General features: G+C 47.6%; 1 protein-coding gene and 1 long non-coding RNA gene across 2 annotated transcripts; one reads left to right on the top strand and one right to left on the bottom strand.

The window, feature by feature from the left end:
• LOC110396758 lies at positions 5,103–6,500 on the top strand. Its single transcript, XR_002437228.1, has 3 exons — positions 5,103–5,194; positions 5,910–6,002; positions 6,106–6,500. It is a non-coding gene; the product is annotated as an uncharacterized LOC110396758 (long non-coding RNA).
• LOC110396689 (gallinacin-2) lies at positions 9,444–12,288 on the bottom strand. The gene is made up of 4 exons (XM_021392528.1): positions 12,205–12,288; positions 11,176–11,254; positions 10,329–10,449; positions 9,444–9,663 (listed from the first exon to the last, which is right to left on the bottom strand). Exons 2-4 carry the CDS (start codon positions 11,231–11,233, stop codon positions 9,648–9,650), a joined length of 195 nt encoding a protein of 64 aa, XP_021248203.1. The 5' UTR covers positions 11,234–11,254; positions 12,205–12,288; the 3' UTR covers positions 9,444–9,647.

Below are 14,382 nucleotides of genomic sequence, written 5' to 3'. Positions count from 1 at the left end.
CTTTGAGCAGGGATTAACCCTGACCATGATCTCCATGCAGTGTGCGCTGGGAGTGCTCTCCCCATTACCATCAGCAAGCTGGGGCAACCCTTGATTATGCTGAGCCTGGTACCAAATCAGCAAGAGAGGGAATGCTCCCAGAGTCCCTACAACCACAGAAACCAACATGGACATCCAGTTCTCCTTTTACAGATTGTTTCTCCGGGAAGAATCCTGCCATGGGTCTGTCTGATGCATGGCACTAGACCCTTGGTCTCTTATGTATCCCTTCATCTCTTCAGGATGCAGCTCCCAGTGCATCTGGGCCAGCACTCTTGGAACTCTCTTCTGTATCAAGTATTCTGACTTGAAGCCCACAAGAAGACTGAAATGCGTTTGTGGTTTTTGCACCAGAAACTATGGTTCCCAACAGAATTAGGTTATCTGTGGACCCACCCAGTTGCTGTGGGCCCACTGTCTGTTAATCTGAGTAGCCATTAGAAAGATAGCCTTATATTTTTCACATCTTGGCAAGTTAACAGCAAATTGTCTTGGAAAAGGTGAAACTCTTATTGTCATTTTACAAACAGGAAAGTAAAATACTATGCATAATTCTGCATATCACACAGAAGTTGATTACTAAATAAACTGAGAGGAGAGGGAGAGGTAAATATTTTATCCTGTTAAGGGTCTGGTTGCTGCTGGCATAGACAGCAGCCAATCTCTGTCCATTCTGGGCAGTTCACACCAAACCATTGCAGCCCATGTGCTTTTGGAGCAGCTGGGTGTCACAAGATGTGTTATTGCATGAGGAAAACGGTGAAGATTGCAACAGCCCCATCAGGCACCTCGGCAGCTGAGAGGGATGAGGAGCAATGCCAGCATCCCCATGCAGAAGGGCGACTTTCTGATTGGCCAAGGGGAGCGGTATCAGCAGGGATAAGCCCATGTCCCACCCCCAGCAATGGTATAAAAGTGTTATATTGAGGGCAAAGCTGCAATCCTTGACTGCAGGGTCATCTGTACACAAGGGATTCCTGCTGGGTGTCTTTGTGTTCGAACACCAAGGCGTTCATCAGGTATGTATTTGTGGGGCTACCTCCAGCACTGCCTCTCTGCTCGAGTCTCATCATCCTAGTCTCCTCTAAATGACAGATTTTAAGATTTTGCCTGCCCTCTTGTTCCTCCCTAGGACACTGGGAGTAAAAGTGGGGCTGGGGAGTTTTCTTGTTGCTGGCAGATTTGGGAACAATCTTGAGTTGAGGGTGGAGAATAGAGCAGAGTAGGGTGGGGTAGGGTAGGGTGGAATGGAATGGAATGGAATGGAATGGCATAGAATGGTTCAGTTGGAAGGGACCTTCAAAGACCATCTAGCCCAACTGCGTGACCACTTTGGGGCTACCCAAAAGTCAAAGCACATTACTGAGGGCATTATCCAAATGCCTCCTGAACACTGATGGGCATGAGGCATCGACCGTTCCCATATTTGACTAACTCTTAGGTAAATAAGTTTTTCCAAATGTCCCAAGCTGATCTGGAAGGTCCTTCCTGAAGCCTGGGTAAGCAGGCGTGATTGGGCAGTGTGGTTTCAGCAGCCAGCTTTGAACTGCCTGTGGTGCTAGCAGCACCAATTAAACCTTCATACAGCATGGCAGCTCCAGGTACAAGCATTTCCCTGACTCTCAAAGCCCGAATCCTATCTTGTCTCTAGTCTGATGATGGGCTTTGCACTGAGTGTTGGCACAAGCATCTCCTGATGTTCATATAACCTCTGCTGTGCCTGAAATCCTATTTTATTTCACCCCTTGATTGCGATAAACTTTGGGGATAGCCAGTTGGGAGATCATAGAAATTTAGTACCTTCTGCGACTCCTGGAAATTGGAGAAATTGGAGTGCATATATATTTTTTCTAGAAGAAAAGTGTTGGATGCATGAAGGATGGGGGAACAAAGCTTTCTCAGCTCCACAGCTTTCAGTGGTAATTTCATATGTACAGTTTCTAAATTGGATTGGATGTTGCTTTGATTGAAGTGGCAATAGGTGGCCCTGGGGTCTCTGGTCAATTCTTAGGGGAAAGTCTATCAAAGACCTTTGACATAGGTAATGGGAAAACAGCACCTTAGGTAATGGTTTGCAAAGAGATGGAGTCCACCTGAAATGTTCCCGGTATCTGCATGGTGGTGCACACCAAAGAATTGTTCTTAAGAGAACAGCAGAGAGAGAAATCATCATTTCCTTCAGCTGGAGGTCAGCTGTGAGTTGGCATACCACTGTTCCCAGGCTTCTAAACCACCTTTGTTCTGCCATGTCCTTGTTGCCTTTGTTCATCCACTCTGCAGCCTCGTGAAGACCTGCTCCAGGCATCAGCCATGAAGATCCTGTACCTGCTCATCCCCTTCTTCTTCTTGTTTCTCCAGGGTACTGCAGGTGAGAGGGGGAAGATGGGGTGAGGTGTGAGCCCATATCAGCAGGGTCTTCCCTGTTCTGGGAAGAAATTGCCTTTGTTGGAACAGCACAGAGATTAGGAGGCAATGATGAAATAAATTTTGTGAGTGCCCTTTCCAAGAGGTGCAGAAACATCCCATAAATAAAAGTCTGGCTTCTGGTGAGAAGAGACATGGTTTAGTGGGGTTATTGGTGGTAGGTGGATGGTTGGACTAGGTGATCTTGTAGGTCTTTTCCAACCTAGCTAATTCTATGATTCTATAATTCTATGGTGTGTGTTGGGAAGAGTTTTGCCTGCAGGCTGCAATCCTGTGTCCAGCTGCTCCTCTGCGAGTGTATCTGAGCTCCCACTGGCAAGGCTGATGTTTGGACAGCAGCATAGAATCATGGAATCATTAAGGTGGAAAAGACTTCTAAGACCATATAGTCTAAACATCTACCTACTACCAGTATTACTCCCTAAACCATGACCTACATCTACCCTATCATTAAACACCTCCAAGGACAGTGACTCCCCCACTTCCCTGGGCAGCCTGTTCGATGGCATTACCACTCTTTCAGAGAAAAAATTCTTCCTAACATCCAACCTGAACTTCCCCTGGTGTAGCTTAAGGCCATTCCCTCATCCTTCAGCGGGACCTGTGCAGGGATGGGATAGAGCCCTAGGTGGCTTTTGATTCAGTGGGATGACTGAGACACAAAGCTGTCCCATTTTGACCAGTAGTGCCTCAGCCAAAGAGCTCTTGCCCCGAGCCATGACCTCTTTGAGGGCTGGGTTTCCATCAGAGGTCCCTTTAACTCCGGGTGCAGTAGTGATGGGAATGTGAGGAGTGCCTGGCTTTCCAGCTCAGCTGGTCCAGGAAGAGATGGACGTGTAGGTGGGGTGGACACACAGGTGAGGAGCCAGCACACCTCTCCTTGGAACTCCTGCTGGTCTTTCCCATCTGCTCTTGTGGGTTCCCACACCAGCCTGAAAGAATCCTTCTAGGTGAGACACCTTGCTTTGGGGGACACAAATGTTACTCACTTCCATCCATTTGGAACCACACATTGCTCCTGCAAATTATCTTTACGGTATCTTCTCTGTATGTGACTTTCCATGTACCAGGAAGTACTGCCTCTTGCAGGCGAAGAGGAGGAGTCTGTCATCTCGGGGGCTGCCGATTCCCACTCAGAACTGTTGGGAAATGTGGAACATTCGTTCCCTGCTGCAAAAAGTAAGATCTGGATTCCTGGCTGAGGAAAGGGATCCCTCCTTTATCTATTGAAATAGCTGTCATAAATCTCTCTCTCTCACCAACATCTAGCAGACAATGCCTGGCATATGGTTGGACTAGATGATCTTAGAGGTCTTTTCCAACCTTAATGATTCTATGATAAATGCTCCACAAGAGGCCCAGGAAGGGAAAAGCCCTTGTGGGTTTGGAAGAGCCCTGTGTGAGGCTGAAGGAACCCCACGCTCAGCCAGAACCCCTCCATTCTCCTTAGAGGCTCACCCAGCCTTTGCAGAGGGCTCTCCCAGGATTGGAGATGGTCAGAGATGTTGTCACGTTCTTGATGTCACTGCAAAGACTTGGACTCAGGGCTAGCACCACTAAGGGGGGCACAGGTCTCATGAGCAGTAAGGGCTGGAGTTACCCTCTGAGCATTTGTCTCTCAAGTCCCAAGGCTTATTTGTCCCTGGAGAGGAGTTGGGAGAGAGCAGGAGAGAGAGAGAGCAGGGAGAAGTGAGTTGCAAGCAGCTGACATGCTTGTCTGCTTTCTCTGTACAGTGTATGGGGCTGATGCCCTGAATTTTGTGAGGACACCGCTCTTGCTTCTCGCTTCAGGAAACATCCCCGTTGACCTCTCCCCTTCCCACCTCTGCAGTCTCCCATGGTGTGACCGTGGGAGTGGAAGCTGGAGACATCCCACCATGGGCCTGCAGTGGTTTGGCCAGAGGCTGCTTTTCCCCGCTGAATAAAGGCATGCAGTTTGGCATTGCAGCTGGTGGGGACTGTGAGTGTGTCCCTGTGCCCGAAGGTGCTCTTCCCCATCAGCCCCATGGGGATGCCATGGGGTGGGTAGCAGTTCTTTTTTATGGTGTGTGCTCAGTCCACACTTCCATGGGTTCCAAAGAGATACCCTCCTTCTAGTCTAGTGAGAATGAAGTCCTCGTGTATGCTATGGAGGTGATGTCTGTGCCCAAATGGACCAGGTCACTGCTCCAGCAGGAGGATCAGACTGCATGTGTGTTTGCCTACGGAGTGCATGCACTCTGAAAACTGGGAACAAAGCAGTGGTGATCTCCACTGATGTGGGGTGGCAAGGAAAGCTCCTTGTCTTGTTATTCACCTGATCTAGCCACTTTAAGCAAGAAGGCCAAAGGCAAAAGCAGCCACATGAAAGCGTGCATCAGCCAGGTGACAGGGGCTGGCTGTCCCCATTCATTCCTCCTGTTTCCACTTCCCCTACACATTGCCCATAAACTTACAGGGCTCTGCAGCTCCTTTCCCCCAGGGTTCACATCTTATCAGCTGCAAGGTTCATTTCCCCCCCTCCCGCCCCTAGAAGCACCACCTGCAACTCATTAGCCCACCAATTAGTGTGACTGGAATGTCTGTTTAAGGCAATTGCCTCCCAGGTGAATGTCACCCAGCCCTGCTGGAATAAAAATCACGCTTTCTCACCTGCTCTCTTAAATGAGTGTGACTGGCCAGGTTTGGTTCCCATCCCTAGCAATGTGCCTCTGCTGTTAAGGCCAAAGTTATCGTGGGCTACGTATGACAGGTATTGCCAGCACATCAAGGGAGGTGGCCTTTCCCCTGTGCTCTGCACCTGGAATGCTGGGGCCAGTTCTGAGCCCCTCCAATATAGGAGGGACCTGGACACACTGCAGAGAGCCCAACATGGGGATTCCAATGTGTTTCAGAGCCTGGAGCAACTGAGCTGGGAGGAGAGGCTGGGACTGCTTAGCCTGGAGCAGGGGGGATTCAGGGGGATCCCACCGTGGCCATAAATCCCTACAGGAGGGGTAAAGGGATGGAGCTCTGCTCCAAGATGCCCAGGGCAGTTCAGGGGCACGGCCTGGAGCCCAGGAGCTGCCCATCAGCAGCACCACTGTGCTGGGCAGGTGCCAGAGCCCTGGCACAGGGAGCAGAGAGTGGTAGGGGCTCCTCACTGGAGATCTCCAAAAGTCACCTGGTTATGGTGCTGGGCACTCTGCTCTGGGTGTCTCTGCTCAAGCAGTTTGAGACTAGAGAGCCTCCAGATGTTCCTTCCAACCTTAAGCATAACCAGCTGCCTCCCTTTCTTATTATCCCTTGTTGCATTGGAAAAGACCCCAGACCAAGCACCCGCAGAGGATCTGACGCTCTCCCTCTACGTACCTTTACTGTTATCATGTCACTGTGACTTGAATGGGTTGGGAGAGGATGCAGATGGTTTGGGTTGGCTGGTTTCCTGACCTTAGCACATATCCTGGTGTTACTCTCTGTTTGACTAGGTGCTAGACAGGAACTGCAGTGCTTCTCACCTTTGGCGTGTCAGTTGCTTGACTGTCTCATCCCAGATGAAGGTGTTCTTGCAATGCCTAAAGGTGAGAGGATTTTCACTATCCTGCACGTTCTTGCGCGTTGCATCTGAACTGACTGTTTCATCAGATGGGAGGAGGCAAACAAAGATTCTTTTTTTTTTTTTAGGACCAGGCTGTTGCTTTCGGTCTGCACCAACCGATTACATTGCACCTCCCCTAAAATTTTCAGTACAACACCACAGCTCATGTGCCTGCTGCGAGCCAGTGTCGCAAGACGTGTTGCATGAGGGTAACTGTGACTATTGCAACAGCACCAGCGAGCACCTCAGCTTCTCCCACCGCAGCCAGCAGAGACAAGGAGCAGCAGCTCCATCCTTATGCACATGGGTCACTTTCTGATTGGCCAAGGGGAGAGGTGGCAGCCGGAATAAGCCCATATCTCACCCAGTATAAAACCAGGGGATGTGGGGCAATAAAATATTCCCTGATCCTAACCCACCTGGATGCACGCTGTTCTTGGTGGGGTTCTTACTGCCTTGCTGTACCCTGAAAAAACATTGTCAGGTGAGTAAGTCCGTGCTCTCTTCCAGGAAAGCTGCCCATTCAGCCCTCCTGTGCAAACCCATCGTCCTGCAGCCATCTGCATTGCAAACAATTGGGTGTGTCTGTGAATAGAAACAAGAACTAGGGGAGGCTGAGAAGGAGGATGAGGCATTTTGTATGAGTGTTGGAGCCCCGAACGTGTGGAAGGCAGATCCAGGGTTTCCTATTTGCAGGAGAGACTGAAAGATGCATTAAGATGGAATTGCACTGGCTATTGGCACAAGCATCCCCTGATGTGCAAACCTTCTCTGCTCTGACTCTTAATTAAGTAGAGACAGAAGAGAGAAAACAAATGCACCAGTGGTAGTTCTGACGTGCTGGCTATGCTAGAAAGTGTATCTTGTGTTGTCTTGCTGTCTCCCCTCTGCAGCCCCGTGAAAACCCAGGATAGGCACAAACCATGCGGATCATGTACCTGCTCTTCCCCGTCATCCTCCTCCTGGCCCAGGGTGTTGCAGGTGAGGTGTGAGCTCTGTGGGGTTCTCCATATCTCAGGAAGGAGTTTGTCAGGGGTGGGTAACGATGAGGAGGGCTCTGATGGGTTGGTTCGGATGAAAGCTGGGTTTTTGGGTTCGGCACTTTGTGTACATGTTAGACTGAGATCCACTGGCCAGCCCCTCTAGAACCACACACAGTTTTTACAGGTATCCCATACTCATTTTCTTTCTCTCTGTGCAGGATCCTCCCGGGCTCCAAGAAGTAGAGCGGAATGTTCTCGACAGAAAGGTTTCTGCCTATTTCCAAACTGCCCATTCGGCTTTATCGTCAGTGGGACATGTTCAAGATTTCAGTTGTGCTGCAAAAAGTAAGCTTTGGGATCAGGGATGAAATTGGACCTGCTACTGAGATGAGAGAAATAGCTGTTGTTGCCTTTGAGCCCCAAGCCTAGCTGCTGGCTTTGGGCTCTGTGTGATCCAGGGCAGAGGCTTGGGGAGGAAAGGAGAAGGTGCTAGGACCTTCCCACGAAAGGGGCTGGAGGAACCCCAGATCAGACATTGCCCTCCCCATTCCCTTCAGTTACACAGGGCTGCCTGGCCTGCCAGTTTTGTAAATGCTTCCCCAGGTTGGAGAAGAGTGAAGGCTCTCCCCTGGGTAGCGTGAGGCAAAGAACCCGCTCCCTGATATCTCAGCAAAGCCTTGGAAACCAGGCTGAAACCAAACTGTCTGCTGTGCAGGCTGGTTATTTACCTGCATTGCAATTCATGTCAAAGTGTCATTGTTATCCAGGAGAACTGATATGCACTGAGAGACAGAAAAAGAAGGAGAATAAAAGCAGATGACTTCACAGTGTGTTTTCTTTCTGCAGAATATGGGGCTGAAGAGCCAGACTCCCCAAGCAGGAGATTGCCCTTGCTTCTCGCTCCTGGAAATGTTCCCTGTTGACCTCTCCTCTTCCCACCTCTGCAGTCTCCCATGGTGTGACCGTGGGAGTGGAAGCTGGAGACATCCCACCGTGGGCCTGCAGTGGTTTGGCCAGAGGCTGCTTTTCCCCGCTGAATAAAGGTGTGCAGTTTGGCATTGCAGCTGGTGGGAACTGTGAGTGTGTCCTTGTGCCAGTGGGTGCCCAGGGATGCAGCAATGGGGCAGCACGGCCAGGGCTGCCCACCTAACCCATCCTGGAGGTACTATCACACAGTGTGATGGGTTCTCCATCTCCCTCATCAGCTGCCAGTCCCACCCTTCTCCCAGCCCCACATGCCTGCTGGAGGGGCCTGATCCCACAGGCAGCCCACAAGGAGACCTGTGTAGTTCTTGGAAAGGAATAGTTCCACCACTTTCGCTTTCCAGCTCCTCTTTAAGGTGAGATCTCCAATGGGAGCTATGTACCATGACTCGGAAACATGCAGTCCAGCAGGGGTTAAGCAGGGTGTCTTTACCTCTCTGCCTGTCTAGACAAATTGGGATTGCACTGCTGGGATTCTCTACCATTAGGCAATGACCTCAACCTTTCGGCAAACGCAGCCCCTCAGCCCTGTATAGTTAAATGCAAGCGTGTACATCCATGCGTGCAAGTATCTCAGCAATTTGTTACTGGAGCCTTTCTGTTCCAATTAAATAAGTCACTGTTGGTCTTCCTTCTCTGACTTCCCCTCCTGTTACTTCCCAGCTGGGTGCGTAGCCCTGGGGCTGATGCCTTCCTGCATTTGCTTCCAGCTGAATATCCCTGCTGGAGTCAAAGCAGTCCTATCTCCTGTGACATCAGTCCCTGAGGGAAGGCTCTAGGAGTGTTTAAGAAGGGAAGGAGGTCAAAGTGAAGAACAAGTCCTTATCCTATTTAAGGGCTATGCTAGATTCCATGCTACCTGAATTCGGCATGGCAGTCCCTGCCACCACATCTGCCCCATCCTCCCTTTGGTTCCCCTCCACATGGGATGGCAGATCCAACAGGTCCTCAGGCTGCTTCTCAGCCTGGATCACCCATATTTCCTGCTGGTCCAAGCTGTACCAATTACTGCTCTAACACTGGACAGCCCCGGTACTGCCACCAGGATCCGTGTAAGAAACAATGGGGAAAAAAATCCAGGATGTGAATTTTTGTATCACTGTATAAGAAATCATGCCACAGAGGATCAGAAGTTGGACGGGACACCTGGGGATAAGCTTGTCCCTGGGTAAGAAGTGCAAACACTCTTAGGATATCCAAATGTTGTGATTTTTCTACCCAGATAGAGCTGTTACCCTCAATCCATGCATATAATCCTAGAATCATTCAGGTTGGAAAAGACTTCCAAGATCCCCAAGTCCAACCCCAGCCCATCCCACCATGCCCGCTGATCACATCCCTCAGTGCCACATCTCCATGGCTCTGTAACACCTCCCTGGGCAGCCTGTGCCACTGCATCGCTGCTCGTTCTGAGAAGAAATATTTCCTAATACCCTAATATGCAACTGACACCAATGTGGATGCTACGCAATGACAATTTATTCAAAAGGAAGAAAGGCAATGCAGAAGATATTTGTATTTACTCTACAACACAAAACATATCGCATTAAACAGGAGAGGTGTCTTCTTGCTGCTGAGGCTTTGCTGTAGCGTGAAGGGGATTCAGAGCAAGTTCCTGGAAGAAGTTTTCAAAGCTCTTGAATGGACAGGCCATGAAGTTTTTATGCGTTCCATGGCCTGCATAAAGAGAAAAAAAAAATCAGATTCTTTTTGTATTTACGTTCCTTCCCTACTCACTCTCAATCCATGCATGTTTTCCTCTTGGGTATATACATACCAAAACATCTAATGTCACGTACAAGTCAGATTGGGACAGCCTTGTGCAGTCCTGTCTGACTGGGAGCAGTGCTTTCCTATCGCTCTAGGAAAAGCAGGGAACTGAACTGATATCCCCTGGCCTTGGCGTGAATGCTTTCATTCCTGATTGTACCAAATTTTCCTTTGACACAGTTTCACTTTTTGCACACACTCGATTGCACTTGGATTTGTGTTCACCCTGCAGTGCAACCCTCTTGTACCCCACACACCGCAGCAACCCAGTTCTGAAAATATGAAACCCTGAAATTTTGCTCTGGCAGAGGAGCTATAAGGGGTCAAAGAGAGCTGGGACTGCACATGGCTGGCATCTATGCCCATACTTTGCCCTTCGTGCTTGGACACATCATGGTGCACGTCTCAGGAGAAAGAGAACTGCAGCTCTGCTAGTAACTTACACCAGGCTGTCCTTGCGATATATAGGGTTTTCTTTTTCATAAATCCAGACTGAACATTCAACAGCATCTTGAGCAAAATGTATTTGTTTACTCACGAAACAGATGAGCATCAGTGAACATCAAACTCACCACTTGCAGCAGTTACGGAACCCAAAGCAGCGCCCAACTTTGATTAGATGGCTGGGACATCTTCCAAAGTGACAGGACCCTCCATTACAGAACAACATGTCCCGCCGGGACAATGACAGTCCTGCAACAACAGCAGCAGTGTTCCTTCCCTCTGACTCTGCAAGGCAGGGCAAATGCAGCCCCACTCATTGAGCTGCCTTAAGGGCTGCTGTGCAGATTTGGCCATGTTGAAAGCTGAGCTCATGAAGCAGGTCTACAAACCCCATAAACCAGTTGTTATCCTCCCCCCACATATCCAGGGGGATATGCATCCAGATGATAGTATTTTCAGAGAGGGGAGCAGACTCATCAGTGCCTATGTGGCATTGCAGAACAGTCAGTTGTAGATCTACCAAAATCTAAGCCCTGCATCTCGGTCCTGAAGGCAGAATATTTGGCATTAAAGTACAGGTGGGGAAAGACACTGACCTCCTGAGTCCTGGTCCTTCCCCTTATGTCTCTTGGTCTTCAGTACTGGTTCCCATCCAAAAACAGTTGGCCAACCTTCGTTTTGCCCACATATATACTGCTTTGGTGTTCAAAAAAACACGGCAGGTGCCTAACTCCAGAACATTTACCATGGACATTTTGGGAAGACACCACTAAGGAGGAATGATATTTTTCAGCAGTCATCATTTCTCTAACTTTAGAATGCAGAGTTTTCAAAGGGGATGCGGACAGCACAGGAGCCAAGACGAGTATGTGATGAACTCCTGTTTCATTTCGAGTAATTTTAACTCATTGTGCCTCTTACTTTGGGTGCACAGAAATCCCCTCCTGGCACCCTTTAATTCCTCTTTCATCTTACCTGGAGAAACCTGGAGTGCCAGAAAGAGGAGAGAGAAAAGCAGGTAAAGAATCCTCATGGCTGCAGATTTGCTGAGCTGCTGCAGGGAAGAAGAAAGGTGTGAGAGAGGCAGTCCCTGGAATCTACAGTCTTCTGATTCTGTAGCTGAGCTTATGAATGACAGCATTTTCCAATGCTGAATCTTATCAGAAGCAATTCGCTCAAAATCTTCAGCTTTACTCTACAGATGATCATTCAGGAATGAAAACTCCAAATTTCATAACGGAAATTTCCATTTTGGTATTTCCATACAGGAATGGAAATTCCAAATTCCAAAAACAACCAAATCCGCTCCCAACTGACAAGAGACATTTAAAAAGCAATCCCGTAATGAAGTCACTGAAAGAGTCAATGACCAACATGAATAGCATAAGCAAAGTGGGTTAAGATGCCCAATTTAGGCTTATGGACAGAAGGGAGGTAGTTAATATCATTCATTGTGGTGCTGGTGATTCTTCTGATCCACCACAAATTATTTTCTCTTAAGCACTGCAAGGGAAATGAGGTTGTGATGAAAAGTTGTATTTCTGCAAATGGAATGGCAAGGAGTAGCCCAAAGCAGGTTAGAAATTGGCATCAGAAGCTGGAGCAAAATTCTCTGTATTTGAAAACGTCAGGAGAAATAAGTAAGCAAAGTGAACTTAATTCTGAAAATGAAATAAAGTTCTTAACATTGATACCAAATATATTTTGGTTTCTGTCTAAGAGACCAGCAGCTTTTCAGCCTGACCTCGCCTCATTTTTCTCCTTGGAATGAACAAGTGGGGTATCTTTATCAAAACCTACTTTACCGAAGCCTGCAAAATAGTAGCACATATTTGAACTGCTTACTCAGCCTTTGTAATTGCAGATAAACTTATAACTTTTTTTTTTTGTAAACTACAAGTTTAGATGAATAATGCTGAAGACACGCACACACACAGGTATATATATATATTACAAAAGCATAGAAGACATTAAAAGAAAGACTGAGAAGAACTGAGAAGTTACCAGATCTTAGATGAGCCCAGAAGCCAAACAAGAACACCTCTTGCTCCCTTCCTTCCAGGGGATTTTGGCTGTGGGACTGAGACCCTCTTTTATAACATATTTGCTGTGGGTAGTGTCACTTGCTTTCCCTTTTCAGTAAGTGCACATCAAGCCAATCAAAAAGTGACCCATCTTTTTGGTGACTTCTAATCCAACCAGAATCAAGTTGCTTCTCACTTCCCAGTCAAAAAGCAGTGTTGGGTTCTGAACCTACAAAGATTTTCTTCTGGAAAATCCCGGGTTCTTCATGCAATACCTCTTGTGACACACCAGTTTATGTAAGGTACGTTAAGCCACTGTGGTATGGGTCGAACACATTGGGACATATGTTGAACTGTTCCTGGGTAGGAGCAATATAATCCGTTGCAATATACAAATTGCACTGTGTGCCTCTCTGCTCTCCCAGTTTGTTTATTTTCTGTTCAGTAAATACAGAATATAAGAACACAGAGTAGACACAGCAAACTAAAACAAAAGACCATTAGATTCATAGAATCATTAAGGTTGGAAAAGGCCACTAAAATCATCTAGTCCAACCATCAACCCACTAGCTTAGTGCCCAGTCCATCGGCTTAGGGTCCAGTAAAGATGCTTTAATACCAAATGTACAGAAACAGGGTGAATTCATGCTGGTCATGTCCCCATACAGCCTTTCAACTAATGGAAAATGAACCATTTTAGGAAAATGCAGAGCCAGAGGCTGCCGCTGTACCCTCAGGTTGCAGAGCTCCTGATGGGGCAGTTCTCCATGGCTCTGGTTGATCTCACACTTTGGGCATCCACAGGACCTTCAGTCAGTAATTCCACAGCCATGTTATGCCCTAGGTGAACATGCATTTTTTGCTTGTCTGCTCTAGGTCTGACAAATGACCATCTCAAAGAGCTCTGCTACTTCTTGTGTCATGGCACATAGCACGTACACACTCCTTTCTCACCTCTCTTCATCGCTACTAATATGATGCACTTTTCCCATCCTCCCCTTTGGCTGCTGGATTTTTTGCATTGAGAGTAGGGATTCTATCCACCACATCTGTCCCATCAGTATTCAAAGGGATCCAGCTACTTCAGTGGATCATCCTTTTTGTACATTTCTCTGGTTTTTTTTTTTTTTCAGTTCTGTGCATAGTTTTGGGAATAGACAAACTAGGATTGCACGCAATAACCAAAAGGCAGCTTGAATTTGCACAGTGCCCGGTTGTGATTATTCTTTTGTTTTCAGCTTTTTTTCCCCCCAGCTCCTAACACCTGCCTTGCCTTTTTGTCCACAGTGAACACCAACATTTCTGGACAAGTAGCCACAATGAAAGTTTCAGTTGCGTTAGTTTTGAAGTAGCACCTGGATTGTCTTCTGCGACTTCATGCTGGTTCAGTTTGCAGAGAGATTTTCATGCATGCAAACTGGATTCCTTAGGAGGAAACCAGGAGTTTTGCTTTCAGGTACTCCAAAGGTTCTATGACGTTGCTCCAGTGCCTAATGGGGCATGTACCAATGTGTGGGCTACACCACCATCAAGGGCTTGTTTGGATCAGCAATACAAGGAGAGGACTCATCGTTGTTCAGCTTGGAGAAAAGACACTTGAAAGGGATTTTAATTGCTGCTCGCAAATATCTAATGATATGGTCATGATAGAGAAGATGGAGGCACACTCTTGTCTGAGGTTCACAGAGGAAGGATGAGAGGGAACAGGCACAAAGTATAACTGAGGAGATTCCAATTAGGTATAAGGTAAAAATCTCTCGCTATCATTGTTGTCAAATGCTTGAATGGTTCCCAGTGAATTTATAGGATCTTGTTACCTGTAGATATTCAAACTCAAAATCCATAAGCCATCCACTCTATCTTTGAAACTGGCTCTATTTTGAGGGCACAGCTGCACTTTCAAACAACCATTCAAACTCACTTTGTCTTATGACTCTATTGGGAAGCAAAATCCAATCCAAACTCAATCTGCAAATCCATACAGAGACCATCTGAGGAACATATGCACAACCCCTGAGATCTGTGAGTCCATTCCATTCTACCAATCTTCCCTTGCACCAAGTCCCTTGCTGACCTTGGCTTACCCAGTAACTGTCCAAAGACAGCAACACTAAGTGTTTTTCCATATCCTATTTTACTTCATGGTCCAATAAAACAC

The sequence above is a fragment of the Numida meleagris genome, chromosome 3, assembly GCF_002078875.1.
Source record: "Numida meleagris isolate 19003 breed g44 Domestic line chromosome 3, NumMel1.0, whole genome shotgun sequence".
Classification (NCBI taxonomy): domain Eukaryota; kingdom Metazoa; phylum Chordata; class Aves; order Galliformes; family Numididae; genus Numida; species Numida meleagris.
The sequence above is the reverse complement of the archived record's forward strand: the minus strand, read 5'-3'. Positions and strand labels throughout refer to the sequence as shown.